Source organism: Mustela erminea, chromosome 10, assembly GCF_009829155.1.
Source record: "Mustela erminea isolate mMusErm1 chromosome 10, mMusErm1.Pri, whole genome shotgun sequence".
NCBI classification, from domain to species: Eukaryota; Metazoa; Chordata; class Mammalia; order Carnivora; family Mustelidae; genus Mustela; species Mustela erminea.
This window is the reverse complement of record NC_045623.1, coordinates 108,922,554-108,945,463: the sequence shown is the minus strand read 5'-3', so window position 1 is coordinate 108,945,463 and position 22,910 is coordinate 108,922,554. Positions and strand designations below refer to the sequence as shown.

The following is a 22,910-nucleotide window of genomic DNA, read 5'->3' as shown; positions in this document are numbered from 1 at the left end:
TGGCCACGGTCCTCCTGCCTCTCTCCTGAGCCAGGCGTGCAGAGCACCGCAGCCCAGGGGCGCGGGGCCCCACCGCCCATCTCTAGTCCAGGCTGGCTCCTTGCTCCTCCACAGGCACTGATGCCGGGTCTTGGGTCCTCCAGCATGCCCGTCCCACGGTCTCTCTCCACGCTGACACCCTGCCTCCTTTCCTGGGACACCCGGTTTGTCTCCCCACGTGGGGCTGCTGCTCCGTACTCTCGGCCCAGAGACCTGCAGGCCCGAAAGCCGACCCAGCCTGTGCCTGCCTCCTCACCCACCATTCTCCTGGCTCTGCTCCGGGTTCACACCCCAGCCCTCCCCACCTCTGTCCCTACCCCACTGGTCCTGGCCCTCCCTGCGGGAGACACATCTGGGGCCTCTGGGAGACCCCTGGGCTACTGGACCCAAAGCGTAAGGTGGCTCAGTGCTTCTCGGAGGGAGTCCCTCTCACCCATCCCTGAAAGACCTCCCAGTGCCCACAGGTATGACGGAAGTGGTTTCCACAGATGGGGTCCCGCCTGTGGTGCTCTGGGGTCGTGTCTATGCTCTCAGCAGCATGTCCGCACGGCCTTCCCATGGAAAGACCGTGGCTCACCATGACTTTGGAAAATGTATAGGAGTGGGCAGGGTTTGCCATGTCCTCTTGGTTGGCCTGTCCCAAGCAGGGACTTCACAGGAACATCGGGAGAAAGGTGGGTCCCCTGTGGCTCTCAGGCTTGGAGCTCTTGGCCATTGCCCCATCAGTCACCACACACTCGAGAGGGGTCAGGGTCCAGTTGCCACTGGACCTGACAGGCAGCCCCAGGTGGCCGGAGCCAATTTTTCCCACTTTGCCAGACAGTACCACCCAGCCCTGTGTTGACAGGCTCCTTCCCACCACCACTGTTTCATACTCACAGGACTGTCTTGGGTGGGGGGAGGCATCACACCCCGCCCCTGCCTGAGGAGCCACGGCTAACTATAGGCAACACACTCACCATTTTCATGGCCGACTGGGCGATGCCCATTTCACAGGACTCTGACATCCGAAGAAATTTGAACTTGGTGCCCAAGCCCCCGGCGTTGGTCAGCGTGATGGTCCGGGATGTGGTCTCCCCCACCACATAGCTGCCAAAGTCGATGAGCTCCTTGTCAAGAGACAGCTGCCGAAAGACCCAGGGATGACCAGGGTGACCGTGCCCGACAGACTCTCCTCTCCTGCCTACTGCCCTGCAGCCCCGAGGGGACCCCAGGGCTCTGGCCCCTTCCTCCTGCGTGAGGCCGAGTCCTGGATCTGGTTCCGCGGGGACCCTTGCACACCCCAGGGACAATGTCCACATCCTAGAAATTGTCGGTTTGTGGACTGATCATGGTGATTTGGGAGCTCCTGAGCTCTAACCTAACAGGTCAAGTTAGCTAAAAAGAAATGAGCGATCAAGCCATGAAACCTCGAGGGGAAACCTCGAGTGCACGTTACTAAGGGACCGAACCTGGAAAGGGTACATACGGTGATTCCAACTGTATGGCATTCTGGAAAAGTCAAAATTAAGGAGATAGTCAAGAGCTCAGGGGTGGCCGGCAGTTTGGGGGGAGGGGGGAATGAGTGGGCGGAGCACCGGGGGTCGCAGCGACAGCTCCGTGTGACCGCAGCGGTGACGTGTGGCTGGAGCTTTGTCCAAACCGCAGAAGGCACAGCCGTGTGGGACCCTCAGTAGACCCGGGCCCTGGAGCCCGTCGGAGCCCCGCGGCCGCTGGAACAAAGGGCCAGGCGGCAGGGGGACCGGGGGGGGGGCAGGGGCACATGGGAAATCTCGGCGGCTGCCCCTCACGCTGGATGGGAACCCAGAGCTGCTCTCAGTAGTAAAGTCTACTGAAAAATACATCATTTGGGAGTTCGAGGAAATCTCAGGACGGAATGCGGATGTCACAAAACAATCTCGCTCGGCCACAGTTTGAATAAACGACCTGACTAGAGAGTGGGGAGAAGGTGCTGAGCTGAGTCAGTCCAGGGCGGGAGGGTTCTGTGGGCTGAAGGCCCCAGCCCCGGGTGTGGAGCGTGGGGGCTCTGGCCGGAGCACTGTTTCCAGGGGAGGGCTTGCTGTCCGCGCTGCACTCGCGCTGGGCTGAATGACCAGGGCACGGGCGGTGGGTGGGGAGCCGCGCTCTCGCTGTGGGGCCGGAGTTCACGGGCGAGCCGGGAAGAGGCCGGGATGGTCCATGAGGACTGCGTTAGAGCGGAGTGACCGCGTGCATGTTTGGGGCAACAGGCCGGCCCCTCTCTTTGTCTTTTCCTCCCTCCTCCTCCCTTCTTTCCTTTCCCTCTTTCTCTCTATCTTAAAAGATTGATTTATTTATTGAGAGAGAGTGTGGGCACGTGAACGGGGAGGGGGGGAGTCGCAAGCAGGTTCTGCACCGGGCACGGAGTTGGACGCGGGGCTTGATCTCACAACCCTGCGATCGCAACCTGAGCCAAAAGCAAGAGTCGGAAACTTAACCAACTGTGCCTCCAGGCACCCCCGCGACCGGTTGCTAGTGACGCTCTCCAGCTTGCGGCGCGGGGCTACCTGGAGAAAGGACTCACTCCGGCGTGGGGCAGGAGGTGCGCAGGTGAGCCTGGCCCGTTTTCTGTTAAGAAAGGACGTGCCGCGAGGCGAGCTCTGCGCACAGTCACAGCCACGCATCAGAGGGACATGGAGGACGGCGGAGTGGCTCCCAGGAAGCATGTGGGCAGGAACGGAGAAGCTGTATCTGATTCTAACTCAAAGAGTAAAGTAAAGACGTGATCTTATAAAATAATGAATGTGGAAGACATGAATCTCTGTTACGGAAGAATTCCAAATAATTCACGTGGCCAGTCACTCCTCCGTGAGCCGGAGCGCGCCTCCCGCCCCTCGAGTCCTCCCAGGGAGCACAGTCTGGCAGGAGGGCAGCAGCAGAGAAGCATCATGGGGAGGAGACCCGGCGGCCGCACCGAGTCAGGCAAAGGGCGAGTCGCGCTGGGAGGCACGTGGTAGTGCTGCCCTCCGTGTCATGAGGCCAGAAGCCTGCAGTCCTGCTCCCGAAACCCGCCACGTCGGGCCGCTTGAGCCATGGACTTCAGACAAGTCCCACTGGAGGAGCATTCTACACAGTAACTGATTCCAAACTGCCAAGGTCATCCAAAAAGAGAAAGTCTCGGAAACCGTCACAGCCAGAGAGAGGGGAGCCTCCTACACTGCTGCTGGGAGTGCAAGCTGGAAAGCAGCATGGAGGGTCCTCAAGAAGTCGAAAACAGAGCTACCCTGCAACCCAGCAATCACACTACTGGGTATTTACCCTAAAGATACAAAGGTAGTGGGGCGCCGGGGTGGCTCAGTGGGTTAAAGCCTCTACCTTCAGCTCAGGTCATGATCCCAGGGTCCTGGGATCGAGCCCCGCATCGGGCTCTCTGCTCAGCGGGGAGCCTGCTTCCTCCCTCTCTCTGCCTGCCTCTCTGCCTACTTGGGATCTCTCTCTTTCTCTGTCAAATAAGTAAATAAAATCTTAAAAAAAAAAAAAGATACAAACTGGGACCCCTGGGTGGCTCAGTTGGTTAAGCAGCTGCCTTCGGCTCAGGTCATGATCCCAGCGTCCTGGGATCCAGTCCCGCATCGGGCTCCTTGCTCCGCAGGGAGCCTGCTTCTCCCTCTGTCTCTGCCTGCCACTCTGTCTGCCTGTGCTCGCTCTCTCCCCCTCTCTCTCTCTGATAAATAAATAAAATCTTAAAAAAAAAAAAGATACAAATGTAGTGATCCGAAGGGGCACGTGCACCCGAATGTTTATAGCAGCAATGTCCACAATAGCCAAACTATGGAAAGAACCTAGATGTCCATCGACAGTTGAATGCGTAAAGATGTGGTATGCGCGCACACACACACACACACACACACACACACACTGGAATACCATGCAGCCATCAAAAGAAATGAAATCTTGCCATTTGCGCTGACATGGCGGAAGCTGAGGAAAAGACAGAGGATCGTAGGGGACGGGAGAGAGAAATGAGACAAGATGACAGCGGAGAGGGAGACAAACCACGACACTCTCAATCTCAGGAAACAGACTGAGGTGCTGGGGGAGGGATGGGGTGGCTGGGTGATGGACACTGGGGAGGGCGTGTGCTACGGTGAGCGCTGTGACTTGTGTAAGCCTGATGAGTCACAGACCCGTACCCCTGAAGCAAATAATATATGTTAATAAAAAAAAACCTGTCACAGTCACAAGGACCCACACAAAGCAGCCGCCATAAGGAACGTGTTATGTAGGATGTGATGCCCAGAAACTGAACATCAGGTAAAATCTGTGGAAATCTGAATAATGTGTCTTCGTCAGCTGATAATGACGATACGTCAATATTGGTAAATGATCTTTTTCTTTTTTCTTAAGATTTTATTTATTTATTTGACAGACAGAGATCTCAAGTAGGCAGAGAGGCAGGCAGAGAGAGAGGAGGAAGCAGGCTCCCTGCTGAGCAGAGAGCCCTATGGTGGGGCTCGATCCCAGGACCCCGAGACCATGACCCGAGCCAAAAGCAGAGGCTTAACCCACTGAGCCACCCAGGCGCCCCTGGTTAATAACCTGGATAACTGCGCTGCACTAACACGTTAACAGGGAAACTGGCTGTAGGACTGCATTTTTTCTGCTAAAACTATTCTAAACAATAAAGTTATTTAAGAAAAACCCAAGCTGGGGGGGGAGTCTCCAGGGTCAGGAGGACAAGCTCGGGCTCAGAGGGTCTGGCAAGGCCACCGCCGTCCTGGTGACATCAGTGTGCTGTAGGCGCCTCCTTCCCGGGAGGGCGCATGTCCTCCAGGGCACACGTCCCCTCTCCCTCAGGGCCCACAGGCTCCTGGCCGTCTGGGCGCTGGCTAAGAAGGTCGTGTGCAGGCTGCCTCCCTGTGGGGCTTTTCTGGGCCCCAGGTTTGGAAGCCCAGGAGCTCCCCTCTCCCCTGTGCCCCTGTAGGACAGATGCTGCTGAGACCAGACAGAGCAGCCTGTGCACGTGTGTGGCCGCGTGAGGGTGTGTGTGGAATGTGTGGGTGTGCGTGTGTGGAGGGACTAGGGGGCACATGACGTGACCTGTCTCCTGTTATGGATCGTCAGACGTCCAGAAGCCGTGTCTGGACAGAAGGCAGGGGCCGCCCCCAACGTGCTGAGCGGGAGGCAGGGCCTGGGTGGGCCTGGGCGGCTGCCTGGGCAGGGGCTGTGTGTTCTGAGTGTGGGGGAGACAGAAGGTCCACCATGAAGCCGGGTGGCTGGAGGGGCTCCCTGTGGGCCGCCTCACCTCTGGCGCGGAAACAGTCCCTGCCTGACCACGCCACATCGCGACGGTCCTGGGCACCCTCGACCCTGCAGCTCCCCCCGGTGGCCTCACGACCAAAGTGCAGAGAGCCCCGAGGACACGGGGACCCCGAGCTGGGCGGACTGGACTGGGGGAGGCTGGACTTCTATGTACTTGGAGACGGGCCAGGCTGCAGATGAGTGCTTCCAGGTCCGTCCAGAAAAGAACCCGAGGCCTTGCCCTCCAGGGGAGCTGGGCTTCCCAGTGCCCGGCCTTCTCCCATGTCTGAGTCCGGGGTCTGAAGCTTGACTCCCCCACAACACTCGCTATTTCTGAGGCTCGTTGCCCAGCAGATAGTGTGCCCTGTGCCGTGGGGCACATGTCCACACGGTGTGGGGGCTGCTTCCAAGCCGGGGAGCAGGGGCCATCCTGGAGGCGGGAGGCCCCCGCAAACGTCAGCTCCCCACGGCCTCCATGAGGCTTGGCGGCCACTGGCGGAGCTGTCACGGCCCGGCCGCAGCACGCTGTGTGTGAACCGATGCAGGCGCCCGGGGCTGCCATGGCCACGGCGGGGGGCAAAGTGACACCAAGAACGGACACTAAACCACGAAAGCATGTGGAACACGCGGAACCCATGAACCCGCCAGGAAACAGGAAGAAAGAGAACCTGACTTGCCGCCCTCGCAAGCGATGTCTGTCGCTTATGCACAGGCTAGGGAGCGAGGGAAACAGAGAAACCAGCAGCTTCGTACAGAAACGGCGGTCCTGGCCTTCCCCGGGGGTGGGGGGCCCAGGTGCTGGGGCCGGGGAGCACGGCGCCCCAGGAGCCTCGTCCAGCCCAAGGAAGGGGCTGCTTCAGGCAGGAGGCATGGACATTGCTAAAACTCTGAGGTGACAGCCTCGCTCGCTGGGGACGGGGCAGGTAGTGTCGCGCTGGGTTCCGGAGAGGGCGTGGGCCGTCGCCACGTTATCGGGAGACTGGTCTCGGCCTCAGCACCAGCGGCCGGCTGGAGAAAGTCTCAGAGGACGCTAAGATACGACAACGGGGTGTCGAGTCTGAAAGGAAGCGGGCAGAGCCTCGGGGACCGTGGGCCGGCATCTGCGTCACGGGGGCCCGACGGCAGGAGATGAGGAATACGGCTCCAGGGGCCCGAGGGTGACGAGAGACAGGAATAGGAGACCAGCACGGGGGCACATTATAATCAGACCTTTGAGACAGAGGGGAGAGGTGACACCAGTGTACATGAGGCCACACCACGACGGTCACCAGATTTCAGAAGCCCCAGAGGCCAGAGGGCCGTGGACCAGTGTGTGTAAATGACCAAAAGGGAACCACCGTCAGCCAAAACCCTTCTCCAGCAAAACCGTCTTTCCAAAGTGAGAGAAACCAAGACATTTCCAGACGAACAAAAGCTGAGGGCCTTGCAGGAAATGTGCCCGGAGCCTGGGGGCCAAACAGAGACCCAGCAAGCTCGTCGCTGGAGGCCCCAGTAAAGGCGAGCGCACGGGCGACGGGAAAGCCAGTGTTCTCGTCCCGGTGCTGTCACTGTGGGTTTTGTTCTCTCCAAGATTTAGAAGACTGATTCGCTGCTGCTGCGGCGGCGTTTGTTTTAAGCAGGTATCGGTCGAGAAGCTAATGTTGCCGTCGCTTTGGTTTGAGACCCACGTTTTGTTTTCTACATAAATTAAGAGACTAATGCAGTCACAACACTGTGAGCTTGTGGTCTTGGACGCACCGTCACAGGGTGTAGTGCTGTGACATTCGCACCTGGAAGGGGCGGGCCGAGCCGTGGGGAGCGGACCGTCTGTGCCGCGGCATGAAGCCGCTGTGACTTCGGGATGCGGAATGTAATCCCTTGGTAACCGCTGGGGAAATAGCTACGGATGTACACGGAAGGGAATGGGAAGGAGTTTAAACATTTGACTCTAAAAACAATCAGCTGAACCCAGAAGAAGACAGGGGCACAGGAAACCAGGGCCAGTGGGGTGGAAGCTGGGCCTGTGCACCAGTGCACCTTGACAGGGACAGACACTCTGACCCATGCGGCAACGTGCTTGACTCCCGTCAGTCACAGAAGGTCACAGAAAGTCACAGACGGTCACAGGAGACACCTACCGCGGCATCACACTTCCCTAGGCCCTGAGCGCGTTCAGATCCCTAGAGACAGAAGGCGAGGAGGTGCTGGGGCCAGAGTAGGAGCAGTGGGTAGTGCTGTCTGAGGACAGAGTTCCTTTCTGGAAGGTGGGAGAGATCTGGAGAGCATGATGGCTGTGCCTGCCCGTCACGACAGAGCCATGGACTTACATGCCACACCCGGTGCCCATGGGGAGCTCCTGCCAGGGACACTGCTGCCCGGACGGGGCTGCCCGGCCAATCCCAGCCTGCACACCCATGACCGTGGGACAACATGCCTACTGCTGCGATCAGCCACTGCATTTGGGGACGGCTGGTTACACGGCATCACTGCAGGGATGTGCTGATCTCCGCACTCAGGAGGGGCCACGAGGTGCCGGTTTCTGTGGGAGAATGTCCCCCTTAATCCCAGAGACCGGTGGAAGTTCTCTAAGTGTTATGATGTTGCTGGTTTACGTGCAAGCAGATCAGAAGACAGACAGACAGACAGACAGACCGACCAAGCAAACGCGGTAAATGTCAACACAGATGGGATCCGGGTGCGGACATCCTCTGTTGTTTTTCTGCTTTTCCTTACGTTTGAAATCTTTCTATTTATTTATTTTATTTATTTATTTGACAGAGAGAGATCACAAGTAGGCAGAGAGGCAGGCAGAGAGAGAGGAGGAAGCAGACTCCTCGCTGAGCAGAGAGCTCGATGCGGGGCTCGATCCCAGGACCCTGAGACCATGAGACCATGACCTGAGCCGAAGGCAGAGGCCCAACCCACTAAGCCAATCAGGTGCCCCAAAATTTTTCTTAATTAAAAAAAAGATCCTGGGGTGCCTGGGTGGCTCAGACGGGTAAGCCTCTGCCTTCGGCTCAGGTCATGATCCCGGTGTCCTGGGATCGAGCCCCTCATCAGGCTCTCCACTCGGTGGGGAGCCTGCTTCCCCCCTCTCTCTGCCTGCCTCTCCGCCTACTTGTGATCTCTCTCTGTCAAATAAATAAATAAAATCTTTAAAAAAAAAATCCTGACGAGCATTGAGCAAGGCATGGAACACTGCTGAATCATGTCCTACCCCTGAAACTAATGTGACCTCGTCTGCCAGCCACAGCTCAGTAATAAAAGTTAAAAATACATAAAACGATTTTTAAAAGAATCAGTTCTGCACAGCAAAGGCAGACAAAATGAAAGGGCAACCTATAGAATGGGAGAAAATACTTGCCATCCGAAATATATGAAGAACTCACACAACTCAATAATGAAAAAACAAACAGTTCGGTTAAAAATGGGCAGAGAACTGAACAGACATTTTTCTTTTTTTTTTTTCAAATAGAGAATAAAATTAAAGCTGTTCTTATTGACGGGGCAATCAAGTGGGCGATGGCCGGGGACGCAGCCCTTCTCCACAGCCAGCACGCGCTCTTCCACAGGAGCCATGTGCGCGGCCAGCAGGCACACGGAAATTACTCAACATCACTCACCATCAGGGAACGGCAGGTCAGCCCACGACAAGGCACCACCTCCCAGCTATCAGAATGGTGAGACTCAGAAACGCCAGAAACAACAGGGGTCTGTGAGGACGTGGAGAAGGGGAATCAAACTGGCGCAGCCACTAGGAAAACAGCGTGGGGATTCCTCAGGAAGTTAAACACAGAGCGACTCTGCAATTGGCAACAGCACTTCTGGCAACGCATCCAAAGGAAAGGACAGCACTAACTCAGAGACAGCCGCACCCGGATTCACAGCAGCATCATTCCCAAGGACCAACCAGTGCGGACAACCTATGCGTCTGCCAACGGGTGACCAGATGGATAAAGGCTATCTTGCCGTTTGGAGCAGCGCAGATGAGCCTTGAAGGCCCCGTGGGAAGTGAGATGCGGCAGGCAGAGAAAGACAAATGCGGCGTGGCCTCCCTTCCCTGCGGGATCTACAAAACCCAAGCTCGCAGATGCGGACGGCAGGGCGGGCGAAACGGGGAAGGTGGCCCTCAGGTGCAAATTTCAGCTGTCAGGCTGGGGATGTGATGCACCCCACGGGGACCAGCGTTTCTGCACTCACCGCACATTTCTTCGTGGAGCACTTCAGCGGCACGGAAAACCCCCCTGTCTGAGTCATAAATGAGACATTTCCTTCCAGATCTTCGTTGATCTAAAAAACAGAACCCCAACCGCTGTGACTTTGTAGCTTGACCGAGGGACACGTGCTGTGGCTCCAGGACCACAGCCTGGACCCGGGCATCCACACGGCGGCCGGGGGGAGCCTTGCACTGGCCGGGGCCCATTAGAACATTCCAACATGCCCCATTTAGACCCAAGAACAGCACCAGATTGCACCTGCTGGCTGGCAAACATCAGGGCAGGCTTGTAATTCTTCCTAACATCAGGAGCATGGATGACCATGTTTGGAACTAGAACAGGGACCTGTGGGTCCCTATGGACCCCAGAACAGTGTCTGCAGAGCCTGAGGAGGGTCAGAGAACTAGTGCCCCCCCACACCCACTCACAATGGAGGAAAGTCCCTTCACACCGTCTGGGTTTGGAACAGACACTCACCATGGGCTTGAAGGTGACAAGTACTTCGCAGGACATCCCAGCTGACATGGGACCAGGGGGATCAAAGCTGCGGGAACAACCATCCGTGTGACATGCGATCAGATTGACAGGGAACGTGTGGTTGGGCTGGAATCAGCTGCGTGCAGTAGCCACGGCCCGGAGCTGCCACCGAGCGGGACTTCTGGACCCCTTCCTGCCTGTCCTAGGCACCGAGCCCCGGTCCCAGGGCCCAGGACACACGTAATGGGTGCAGAGGGAGGGAGGGGCCGGGAGCCATGGGGTGAACAGCAGTGCCCCCAGGGGACACGTGTGTCCCTGCCTGGAGCCAAGGGCAGGATGTTAACACCAGTGTGAGGGCTGTGAGCCAGGCAGGGGCTGGCACTGACCCTGCACGCAGCCAGGACCCTGGGAACCCCACTTGCAGTGAAAGATCCCAAGAAAGAGCCCCAGCTTCACAGGGAGACTCGGGGGGTTGGTCAGCCTGCCTTGGTCTGGAGCCTGAGTGAGGAAAAGAAGCTCCCAGAGAATTCCTACAGCAGGGAGTACTTGGCGTTTCGGTTAGAAATGCACAGGCTATGATCTGATGTAGGCGTCTCCCCCCCGGGCTGGTAGTGACCGCACAGCACCAGGCAGAGCCAAAACCTGTCTGTGCGGGAAGGGAAGGTTGTGACGCCACATCACAGAGACCCCCTGGGGGAGGGCAGAGTCCCACTGGTGATAAGATGGGACTCCCTTGTTGGAAAGGACGCGTGGACACCGACACACGTGCAGACGGCAGGCCAGACTCCGAGGGCCTCGGGGAAGAGGACTGGATGTCACGTTAAAATGACCAAGGACAGAAACAGAGAACCACAGACATGGGAAAGGGGCCAGACGTGGTCGCGAGGTAGCCGCTGGCCTGAGGCAGGGTGCAGGGCTCCTGGAAATGAGAAGTGCGGCCACTGACACGATTTCAACAGCCAAGTAGACGCAGAGGAAGAAGGGCCGACTCAGTGTCGGCCTCGAGAACACCTGGACACCAGCCGGGAGACGTCCACAGCTGTTCAGACTCTGGGTCCTCAGTGAGCCCTAACGTGTCTAAGAAAACCAGCCCAAGCCTGATGTGCTGCGGAGGAGCTTCAGGACCCCGGAGACAAGGACATCTTAAGGAGACCAGAGGGAAAGCCAGACACTATACAAGGGCTGGACCTCCGGGCTGACACCGACTTGTCAGCAGCAGCCACAGGAACCAGAAGATGGGGGGGGACCCTCAGGGCAGGACTCCAGCTGCAGCCCCACTGGGGAGTGCTTCGGGTGCTGAGGGAGCGGACACCCTGAGTCGGGGCCCCTGGACACTCCCCAGAGATCCACAGACCAGCGTGAAGTCCACATAGACCACAAGTAAATCCCGTGCCTCCAGCATGACGGCAGGAATGCAGGACGGCAGGACAGAGTAATGGGGCCGGCAGCAGTTCCCAGCTGGGCTCTGCCCACACAGGCCTTTGCAGACGGCACAAGAGCCTACAACGCTGCCGGAGAGAGTGAAGGGGGGAATGCAGATGCCCTGTCTGATCTACAAGCAGCCCCCAGAAGTGGACAGCATGTCCCGCACGGGAGAAGCTGATCAGAGTTCAGGTCAGCGAGCGCAGAGTGCAGGGACAGGCAGTGGGGATGGTCGGTGGGGACCGGCCCTGCACCCACGCCCTCCAGCCAGCAGTCCTAGAGCTGTCCCGGGTCATCGCAGGTCTCCAAATGCATCAATTAAAAGCTGGCAGAGGGGCGCCTGGGTGGCTCAGTGGGTTAAAGCCTCTGCCTTCGGCTCGGGTCATGATCTCAGGGTCCTGGGATCGAGCCCTGCATGGGGCTCTCTGCTCAGTGGGGAGCCTGCTTCCCTCTCTCTCTCTGCCTGCCTCTCTGCCTACTTGTGATCTCTGTCTGTCGAATAGATGAATAAAATCTTAAAAAAAAAAAAAAACAACCTGGCAGAAACCAGGAAGAAGCTTTTTTAAAACGGAAGGCAAAATGCTAAGGCGCAGAAGCAAAGAGAGACATCGCCGCCGACACGAGCAGGTCAGCACGAGAGAAAGGAGGGGAGAAGTAAAGCAGGGGAGAAGCAGGCGTTAAAGGGGACCAGGTAGACGTGAAAAGGTCCAACTCACGCACCAGTGCGGTCATAGAAGGAGGACGTAGAAACACGTGACAGAGAGGACACGCAAAGACAGCTGGAGGGACAGTCCTGGGGCGGGGACGGCTTTAACCTGCTCACAGGAAAGGCCCAACAACCACCAGGGACATCTCACCCGGAGTGGGCGACACCAAAACACGGACAGGGAGGAAATGTGGCCGCCACAGCCCTGATCGCGCCGATGGGGCTGACCCCAGACGGCGCCGACCCAAGCTGACAGGCCGAGCCGTCTCCCAGCGGACGGCGTTAGCCCAGACCAAGGCCGCCTGGGTGTGGGGCAGGAGCTCGACGCACGAGGGACCACACCGCCCGGGCGCGCCCCTGGCCTCTCACCGGACGTGGAGGAAGTCCCGGAGACGCTCCTCCACGCCCACCAGCTTGCAGAAGTTAATGCTGTAGGTGGCGTTCGTCAACGTGATCTTCTTCTTGTACACTTTGCCGATATCAAAGTCCTGGGAAACCAGAGAAGGTCCTCTGAGCATGGGGCAGCCTCTCCCCACGCGCCCCGACGCCCGCGCGCCGACGACGTGAGGACGGCGGCAGAGGCAGCATGGGGAGCGTCCTAAGAGCCCAGCAACAATTCCCAAGGTCCCCCGACTTAGGAAGGGCCTCGGGAGACTCGGGGAGAGCAGGGAGAGCAGGAGCGGGACGCAGCAGCCCGGGGGTCTCGGACGGCGTGGGGCCGGGGCTGGCGCTCCGTGTCACGGAGGGGACCGTGTGCCGTCCCCGGAGCCCGCCAGCACCCTGTCCTGCAGAGCCTGGAGACAGACGACGTGTGAGCACGGACCTCACGTCCCTTCCCAGGGAGGCCGTCGGCTGGGACGAGGGCCCTCCCAGGGCTGCTGTCTGACCCCCAGCACCCTCAGCACCGGGGGGACCGGTAGTGCCGCGCCCCGTCTGCGGCCCCGCGGGCTCTCGGGCTCACCTTGAAGTGGACGAGCCGCGGCTTGCTCTTGAAGGGGCGACCTCGGAACTCGCGCCCGGACACCACCTGCCTGTGGGTCATTCGGCTGCGCAGCTGCTCCATGGTGCGGGCCAGGATGTCCTTGTCCATCTTCGTCGCCCCCACGGGCTTCCGGTCCGTGTCCTCCTTGGGCACCTGCGGTTCCAGGAAACAGCGGCCGACACTCGAGGGCCAGCCCGGGCCCAGCGAGGCGCTCTCCCCGCGGCCGAGGGCATCTCGGCGGCCACAGAGGTTAGCAGCGCAGAGCCGGGGCTGGAGCAGCGGAGCCGGGACAGCCCGCACCGCCCGGCAGGCTGCTCAGGGAGCCCGGTGATCCCTTCTTCAGAGAGAAAGGACAGATGGGAAGTGTAGACCCATCCAGGGTCCCAGCAGATTTCTGGGAAGTAATGGCAGGCCAGAGTTTTCTAGATTGTTGAACAGTTTATTTATTTAACTGTATTTATTTATTTATTTGGCAGGAGAGCAACAGAGGGAGAGAGAGAATATTTTTCTTTTTTAAAGATCTTATTTATTTATTTACTTTTAAATTTATGTATTTGACAGAGACACAGCAAGAGAGCGGGGTGTGGGAGAGGGAGAAGCAGGCTCCCCTGCCGAGCAGGGAGCCCAACACATGGCTCCATCCCAGGACCCTGGGACCGTGACCACAGTCTAAGGCAGGTGGTCACCGACTGAGCCCCCCAGGTGCCGCAGGAGACAGAGGGTCTCAATCAGGCTCTGCGCTGGCCGTGGACACCTCACTGCTCAGATAGTGTCTGACTCTAGACTCTGGCTCAGGCCGTGATCTTGGGGTTGAGAGATGGAGCCCGGGTCAGGCTCCACGCTCAGTGGGACGTCTGTTTGTCCCACTCCCTCTGCCCACACCCCGCACCCCCAGCCGTGCTCTTTCTTTCTTACTCTCACATAAATAAATAAATCTTTAAAAACAATAAAATAAAGAGCTAATGTCTCAGTAACAACAAAGCAAAATTTAAAAAAAGACACGGAGGTTTAACTGATTGAACTACCCAGATACGCCAGTTTCCTAGATTTTTAAGCTTTTTAAAAAAAAAAATTTATTCATGTTGAACTAATTAGGACTGGGTCAATGAAGATTGTCTAGTGGACATTCTTTTATTTTTAAAAAAATTTTAAAAAATATTTTATTAATTTATTTGTCAGAGAGCAGGAGAGAGAGAAAGAGCGAGCACACAAGCAGGCAGAGAGGCAGGCAGAGGCAGAGGGAGAAGCAGGCTCCCGTTGAGCAAGGAGCCCGTGCGGGACTCGATCCCAGGACGCTGGGATCACGACCCGAGCTGAAGGCAGCCGCCTAACCCACTGAGCCACCCAGGCGTCCCACACTGGACATTCTTTTAAACACCTCCTTCCAAAGGGCCATGTTCCCATTAATTCTTAGCCTTGTGTTGACACTGAAGTCATGCACTTAAAGCTTCTGTGGTTCTGTTCTCTGGCTCAAGAGCTTCATCTTGCCTGCAGGAATATTTTGAGAAATTTTGTGAAATATCTGTTGAAATCCATAAACACTGTATCTTTTTTTTTTTTTAAAAGATTTTATTTATTTATTTGACAGACAGAGGTCACAAGTAGGCAGAGAGGCAGGCAGAGAGAGAGAGGAGGAAGCAGGTTCCCCGCTGAGCAGAGAGCCCGATGCGGGGCTCGACTCCAGGATGCTGGGATCGTGACCTGAGCCGAAAGCAGAGGCTTTAACCCACTGAGCCACCCAGGCGCCCCCATAAACACTGTATCTTAAAAATTTCTCTGACCCTTGAATGGCAACCCTGTCAAAAATAAATTAAAAAAACCAAAAAAAAAATTTTATTTATTTACTTGACAGAGAGAGAGAGCGCGCACAACCAGGAGGAACACCAGTTTCCTAGAATTTTAAATCAGGCCAACAGGAAGGTTTTGAAATGTGCAGCAGGGAGCGGCACAAATACCACCGCCCCTGGGCGAGGGGAGTGACCGGGCGTGGGGCTCCGTCTGCAGCCTTGGCTCCAGGCCAGCAGGCGCCCCGCATTTCCAACCTCAGGTCCTGGAAGCAGGAAGCGCTCACCTGGTACGGCTGGCAGTCTTCCTTCCAGAGCCCGCGGATCTCCGGCTCGGCCAGCGTGTCACCTTCCCAGCTGGTGTTCCCAGCATCTCCCTGCACGGACTCGCTGGAAATGGCTTCCAGTAACTGTGAGGCTCTGGGGTGTGTGGCCGCGTCGCCATCCTGTTGTTGGGGAAGAGAGAAAACAGGGACGCTACAGATCAGCGAGAAGAAAATAACCCTCACAGAGAGCCCTTGGGGCTTACCTGGGGACTGGAACACAGTTTGTTTTGTTAACTTTTCCCATTTAAAATATAAGTATCTTTATACAGCATGAAATATTTTTCTCCAACACCCACAAAAGAATCCAGAAGACACCTACTGGTGTCTTCTCACCAACCCTTAGTTTTGCACGATTTCTAATTTTTGCTCCTATGAACCACACTCTGGAAAAGTCCTTCATGGTTACCCCTCGGACGCCGCCTGGTCCTGGGACTGGGCTTCAGTGGGGCCTGGGCACAGCCTCCCTCCAGGGCTCCCGGTCTGGACAGGCAGGGAAGGCTCCTGGGGCAGCTGGCTGGAGACTGCGGCCAGGGGGCCAGAGGGCCCGGGGGGGGCAAGAGGAGGCGGCGGCAGGGAGGGGGGCTGGGAGGAGCGCCAGCTCAGCGTGGACATGGGGCTGGGAAGCAGGAGACTGAAGACCACCTCGGGGCAGCGTGAAGGCCCCACAGAGGCTGAGGGCAGTGCCCCGAGGGCTTTTAGCGGCCGTGCGTTTGTTGGAGCCAGTGCCCCGGACCTCGAGGTTTTGGGGTATACGGGGGCAGAAGTGCTGCACTGGGCTCAGGAGGGGGGGCTCATGTCTGTGCCCCATACCTGCGAAGACAGGTCACTAGGTCACCTGCCCGGGGGCTGGCCGGAGTTGGCCCTCGGCAGGGATGCCGGCGTGAAGGGATGAGGGCATGCACGAGAGGGAGCACGCAGGAGTCTGAGGCACAAATGCCCCCTGGGCCGGGACTGGCCTCTGCTGTTGGCCTGTCTCAGTTACGTAGGGACAGGTCAGGCGACCTGAGCCACCATGTTGCCTCCTGCAGTGGAGTCCCCAGGGCGTGGCTCCCTTGTGGATGGGGCACCAGAGACCTGGGACTGTCCGTGTGCCTGCGGCATCGCCCAGGAAAGGACAGCTCTCTGGTGGGCGCCCCGTGGCCTGCCGCCCCGCGTGCTGCGGAGAGGACATGAGGACATGCCCGCCCCCGTGGGGCGCCCCAGCAAGGACAGCCTGAGGAAGAGCACGCTGGAGACATCCTGGGGCGGGACGGGCAGTTTCTTCGGTTGGATCTTAGCCGGAGGGGTTGGTACAAGGACGCCAGGTCCCGGGCCCTTGGGTCATCCGTCTGCGCCCCTGGAGGTGCACACGTTTGACTGGAAGGGCTCCCGGCTCACCAGCAGGTGACAGGAAGGGACTGCTGTGTCCTGCCCCTCACAGACGTTCGTGATGTAACTCCACGTCCGCTCCCGCAGAGCCGGCCGGTCCCGGGCTGTGGCAGGGCACGACTGTTTCTTCCTCCTGCTCTCGACCTTGGCCTCTTCCTTCAGAATCCGACCTACGATCTCTTGCTTTCTGAGCCTCTGCTCTTCCTCGAAGGTGCTGTGGGAAAACACCGTGTGGGCCAGAGTGGGCGAGATGCACGGTTCGATCGGCTTCGGGGTGGGGGGGTGTGGGGGCAGGCGGCCCTGGCTCAGCACTGACCCTCAGGAGACACTTCCGCAGGGACCCAGGTCCAGCCCCTGGGCACAGGGTTGCAAGGAACTGGTCCTGGCTCGAGCCCCTGGCTCCTGAGGGAGCAGATGAGGCCAGGAGGGCTGCCAGGCTGGAGATCCAGGACTTGAAATTCCGGCCCAGCCTGGCCTAGGCCCAGGCCCCACAATAAACCTGACCCCACAAGTGCGGCCCCTGGCTCCTGGCTTCCAGGCCGGCGGCTGGGGCACACCCACTGAGGCACAAAGCAAGGCCACACTCACTCATCCCGGCTCCTCCCCGCTGGCCCTCCCTGTGCTAGGCCTGTGCCAGATGGCGGGGGTCAGGGGGCCTCGGTGGAGCTGTCCAGAGGAGCCTGCAGTGGGGTGGGGTGACGGCAAAGCTCCTGTGGTGACACTCAGGGCACAGTGACTCCCAGACTGGAGAGGCTGTCCCCAGGGAGACGACCAGGAGGCCAGCCCTGGGTAGACCCTAACAGTGGCCGTGATGGGTTGGGGGCTGGGGGCTGCTCGTGGGGAAAGGGACACGCCCCGCAGGCGGTGGGCAGGGGCAGAACACTGATATTGGGATCTCGGGAAGCCCACTCCTGTGGGGGACTTGGGGGCGGGAAGCAGGGTGGGGGCAGCCTGGGGGGCGAGGTACGGGGACCCCATAGGGCTGGGGGGGGTCTCAGGGAGAATGACAAGGATGCAGGTTAGTGAGAAGGCTTAGTACCAGGTGCCCTTTTGGAGGAAATCAGAAAGGGGAGCCCAGGAGGGTGAGCCCAGGCTGCTCAGAGCCCCCGAGAGGAGGGTCGTGGACCACCCAGAGACAGGGAGAGCCACTCTGGGGTCTCAGCGCAGGTCTTGAGGAACCGGGAAGCCAGGCCAGGAGCCTGAGGGGGGCTGCGCCAGGGAGACAGGGCCGGAAGGCTCTGGGGCCCGGGGGAGGCCCCACGTGCTGGGGTCTGGGGAGCCGGGTGTGGCGGGAGGGCTGGAGCCCCCATGCGAGGGGGAAGACCGGGGAGGGAAGCAGCCTGCCCGACTGCGCTGGCCCAGGGGCCCCTCCCGGGAGCGCACCTCGCACTCACCGGTTCTGGGCTTCCAGCTCCTGGCACCTGCGTTGATGGAAAAGCTGTCTGAAGGCGTCCCCACCTTGGGCCAGAATCATCTCCTTCTCGGTCTGGGCCTTCTGCTCAGCCAGCTCCGCCTTCGCCTGGCTCCACGCTTGAAATTTCCGGAGCGTTTCCTTGGGAATCGAGAGCATCGGCACACACATGTGCACACTCACCCCGGAACTTTCTGTCTCACGGGTGAAGTTAAACTAGCTCCGAGATTCCCGAAGGGAAGTTTGCGGAGCCCCCCCCCCCCCCAGCCTCCCTCCTCAAGACCCTCAGGGGCTTCCTGCAGTCTGAGGGCAGCCACTGTCTTCTGCTGGCCTCTGCCCACGGGCTGTTTCTGGGCCTCCCTGGGTTTCCCACCAAGAGGCCTGTTCTCTCTTGCCTCTAAGCCGTGGCAAATGCTGTTCCTCTTCCCCTCTCCATGCTCCAGGCCCAGCTGCCGTACCCGAGGCCCCGGGGGTGTCGCTTCCTTCAGGAAGATCCCGGACCCCTGCCCACGGCCTCAGGAGGCCCTGGTGCCCCTGGAGCCTTGTCGCCTTGTCATCACTCGTCCCACAGACCAGGCCCCCTGAGGACAGGTCTGGGGGCTTTCTTCCTGCCCAGCTAGGACCTGGCTAGGGCCAGCACAGACCGGGGGACAACAGATCCTTGGGGGAGCGACTGAGTGGGGAGTGTGAGGACATGGGACTCCCGTCCGGAGGAGCGGGGACTCAGGAAGACGCGGCAGGGCGGGCCAAGCGGTGCGCAGGTGTGGAGCCCTGCCTGGAAGGACACACGCCTGCCTGGACAGGCTCCTGGAGGGTTGCGCGGGGCTCTGCGGGTGTTGGGAGGCTCTGGGGCTGTCCCTCCGGGGATGACGGCTGTGAGCCGGGTGCCTACCCTGTTGGCTGTGACGCTGTTCTTCAGGGCCAGGACTGCGTCCATGCGCCTCCTCATGTGTGCCCGGGCCTCCTCCTCCTCCTGCTCCTCCTGCTCCCGGCGTCTGGGGGAAGGCGTGTTTTTCACCAGAAGGACCAAAATCTCATTGATGCGCAAGAACAGGACTAGGAGGAGCCTGGGGGTTGGGCATGTCCACCAGGGAAATAATGGACTGTGGCGACATGGAAGGCACAGTGCCGTGTGGGGCATCTGTCTGTCCATCCGTCTGTCCGTCTGTCCATCCGTCTGTCACGAGGACACACGGAAACACGTCTCCCCGGACTGGAGGCTGCTGCCGCCTCATGGGAGGTCCTCTTCTGAGAACAAGCAGGTGATCAGCTCAAAACTAAAAACACAGTTTTATTTTTTTTTAACAGTAAAGTGATGATTTAATAATAAAATTGGGGAATTTAAAAACAAAAACAAAGGATCCATTCTTCTGTTTCTCCTCTGGGGTATCAACGGGAAGAGAGTCTGAAAATGCTACCTCCTCAGGGAAGCCTTCAGGAATTTCACTGCCGCCTTGCGATTCCTCTGGGCGTCTTCCACCAGCTTCTGGTGCCTGAGCCCGTGCTCCTTCTGGAGGTACGTGGACTTCCTGCGGGGGCACAGGGCCGTGGGAACAGACACGCGTGAGCCTCGGCTCTGCAGGGGCCACGCCCGCCTGGGGAACAGGTGTCCCGAAGGACCAGGCCGGCAGCACCCGTGTGCTCGTGCTAAGGGCGAGGGGCGAGATGGGGCAGGGCGGGCACCACGGGCAGGACCAGGACCCCTCTGGAGGGGAGGGGTGGCTGAGGACCCCGCGAGGGACAGGGGGCTTGGTTCCCAGAGCAATCTGGCAGTGGACTGGCTGGGACGGGGAGGGGAAGAGTCGCGAGGACCTCGGGAAAGGAGCTGGGGGCTGTGCCCAGGGAGTGGGGTGCTCCCTTCACAGTGTGACGGGGCCATGGCGCACGTGCGGACGTGCCCTGCCCCGCTCAGGAGTGGCCCAACAGGAGGCCCCCGCACCCTGGGAACTGCAGGGTCTGAGCCCTTGGGAGCAGCCAGAGAAGGAAAGGGAAGGAAAAGTGGGTGTCAGGTCCAGCAGGGGGAGGGGTGGCACGGAGGACGACTCCGGCGGGCCATGGGCGGGGGCAGGGCTCAGCGGGGACAAGCCTGCCTCCGCAGAGCCCCCACGCCCACAGGCCCTCACCACCCACCTCACCCTCAGCAGCCGGTTCCGCTCCGCCTTCTCCAAGGCGGCCTCCTCCCTGTGGAGCTGCTTGGCCGCCTGCTCCCGGAGGTGCTTCCTGCCGGCCGCCTCCTCCTCCAGGGCAGACTTCTGGGCATCCTCGAGCTGTCTCTCCTGGATGGCAACGTGCCACATGCTGCTCCTTCAAACAAGAGACACTTCTGTTTGCGTCTGCGAAGGTGTGGGAGACCTGGGCCCGCACCCTCCGTGGAGTGTCCACTCCAGGGGTCTGGGAGGGCCTGGACAGCCAGTTTTGACCAACACCGGTGAAAGGTCAGCACGTCCTCCTGGGAGCCTTCTGGGCCTGCAGCTGCTGGAGAGTGAGGCTCCCCCTTCACCTCAGCACCTGCGGCCCCTGCCCTGCTTGAACCTGGATCTCCACCTGGATGGCCCATGGGCACCACCTGCACCGGCCCCCTCCTGGCCTGAGGATGGGGTGGCACCCTGAAATAGGCCAGGGGCACAGGTGGGAGACGCTGCCCTTGAAGGGGGCTCCCTGTGGCACTGGGACATGGAGGGGAGGGGGCTGGGGTTCTGGGGGTTTCTGGGCTCTGGGCATGGACGGGTGGCAAGAATGTTTGGCTGATTGATTATGGGGTCCCTAGGCTTGAAATAGATGGGGGTTTCACTAAGGTCCCACCTTCTCCAAATAATCAGCATGGTCAGTCAGAGAGAGGTAACCGTGACAGGAAGGTCAGAGGGCCAGACGCATGCAGGAGGTTTTGGGGAGGCACACAGACTCGGCTCCTTGGGGCCGAGCGCCCACTCCACCCGCAGCAGAGGGCTGGCCAGGCCCCACTCTGCACACGCCCTTCACGACCCAGACAGTCCTGCCCCGAGCTGGGCACGGCGGTCTGTGCTCTGGGGAGCAGCCGCTTTCTCTGGACACAGAGCTTCCTTCTTCACCCGCGTCCCTGTCACTGTTGCGATTCCCTGAGAAGCACAGTCGCTCAGCTCACCGTGCGCCACCGTGACGCCCACGCGATGGCATCATTTCAGAGGCGGAAGTGCCCAGGTGAGGAGAAGGCTCAGTTCCCCACGTGCCGGGCGCCTGTGGGCTCGGCAGCTGGTTCTGCCGACGTCTGGACGCCAACTTGAGACTCAACACAAGGTGGCCGGTTCCCAAGGTGACGGCCTGTGACCCTGCGTCCCATATGCACACCCTAGGCCCTGCCCCCACCTGGCCTCTGTGGATCCAAATGTTGCAGCAGGGACAGCCTGTCACTTCTGAGATGACCCCGGGGCTTTGGGTTTGCTACTTCCCCTCCCCCTCCACATCGCTCACCTGGGGGCTCAGTGTCCTGTTCCGAGAAGCCCTAGGGGGAGGCCTCTGTTAGGGAGAGCTAAGTGGGCCTGGAAGCTGACCCCACGCAGCCGGGTGAGCCTTCAGATGCTGCTGCCTTGGCTGCCATCCTTAGGGGAGACCTTGAGTCAGAACCACTCGGCCACACTGCTCCTGGCTTCCCGACCCTCTAGGAAGGCTGAGAGAATCTTGTCGTGCTCAACTGTGGACGCACTGGGTCCCCGCTATGCACAGGAGCGCAGATGGATCTGGGAATCTGACAAGGCAGGACCACAGCTTTTTTGTGGCTCTGGTGAAGATGACTGTCCAGCTGGGTGCTGGTTGGTGAGCCCTGGCCTTGGGCCCAACTGTCAAGCAAGGACCACGTAACGCCTTCATCCTCTCTGGCTTGCTCACAGAAGGATCCACCATCCAGGCCACCTTTCTCTCCTTCCTTCCTCTCTCTAGATTATGGGAAGGGGCCTGTGCTCATCCCATAGGAGCCGGGGATCGGCGGAACTGCGCTGAGCTTCCAGGAGGGAGGGGTTCCAGACTGGTCCCCGGCCCCGAGACTTGCTGGGGGCCGCAATGGTTCTTCCAGCAGAGGTGTGGCCTGTAGCCGACGCCCTGTCCTGGTCCTCTCTGTGCCTTCCTGTGTGTTTCCCAGAGGCCACCTGGCCAGCACTCGGGGGAGGGGGCCCCTATGCAGGCGGAGCAGGGCACGAGGGACAAGAGAGCTCTGACCCCTCCTAGATTCCTTTCTTGCTTCAAGGAGCTAGAGGCGAAGCTGATCTTTGCGATCTGGTCTGCAAACACTGAGGACAACGCAACACTCTCTTCTGGCGGAGCCTTCACAAAGGTTGTGAAACACTTAAAAAAATGTTTTTCAACAGAAAGAAAGAGAGTGTGAGTGGGGGGGTGGGGGCAGAAGGAGGGGGCACGTCAGGCGGACCCCCGCTGAGTGCAGAGCCTGGGGCTCCCTCTCAGCCCTGAGATCACCACCTGAGCCCACGGCGCCGGACCAGCCGGACGCTTAGCTAACTGAGCTGCCCGGGGCACCCCTGCAACACTTGTGTAAAACGGTGCTGGCAGCTCTGTTAGCACAGGGCAGGAGAGGGGAAGGAAAAGCAGATTTCACAGGTCTCCTAATGTAAACAAACATGGAGAAAGTGGGAAACATTTCAAAAATCGGGAAGTCTTGTCTTTCAATGACTAAACAAGCTCCTTCCAGGTTCAGGGCAGTCAGAGGTCAAGCTCGAGGCTCCCACGTGCCCCCCCCAACCCGCGCCACACTCACTCGTGCTTCCGCAGCAGCTCCCTGATCTGTGCCTGCAGGACTCGCTCAGTGTCCAGCTCCCTGCAGAGGCGTCCGGACACCGCCTGGAGGCGGCCCAGGGCTGCACTGCTGAGACACAGGGCAGGGGGGCAAGGGAGGCGGCAGCCTGGCCCCGAGACCCCCTGCAGCCACACCCACCAGGGTCGCCTTTTCATCTTCC

The 22,910-nt window shown here is 59.4% G+C and overlaps 1 protein-coding gene across 1 annotated transcript in view; it reads right to left on the bottom strand.

Moving 5' to 3' along the window:
• CFAP74 (cilia and flagella associated protein 74) overlaps positions 1 to 22,910 on the bottom strand; it is a 74,620-nt gene that overhangs the window by 19,921 nt on the left and 31,789 nt on the right. The window contains exons 8-19 of the mRNA XM_032361539.1: positions 22,712 to 22,819; positions 20,101 to 20,274; positions 19,389 to 19,499; positions 18,863 to 18,965; positions 17,954 to 18,111; positions 16,569 to 16,773; positions 15,153 to 15,311; positions 13,061 to 13,234; positions 12,469 to 12,587; positions 9,972 to 10,038; positions 9,478 to 9,567; positions 999 to 1,163 (exon numbers count right to left, since the gene is read on the bottom strand). Coding sequence (XP_032217430.1) covers positions 999 to 1,163; positions 9,478 to 9,567; positions 9,972 to 10,038; positions 12,469 to 12,587; positions 13,061 to 13,234; positions 15,153 to 15,311; positions 16,569 to 16,773; positions 17,954 to 18,111; positions 18,863 to 18,965; positions 19,389 to 19,499; positions 20,101 to 20,274; positions 22,712 to 22,819 — 1,633 coding nt within the window. The remainder of the gene's footprint in view (positions 1 to 998; positions 1,164 to 9,477; positions 9,568 to 9,971; positions 10,039 to 12,468; positions 12,588 to 13,060; positions 13,235 to 15,152; positions 15,312 to 16,568; positions 16,774 to 17,953; positions 18,112 to 18,862; positions 18,966 to 19,388; positions 19,500 to 20,100; positions 20,275 to 22,711; positions 22,820 to 22,910) is intronic.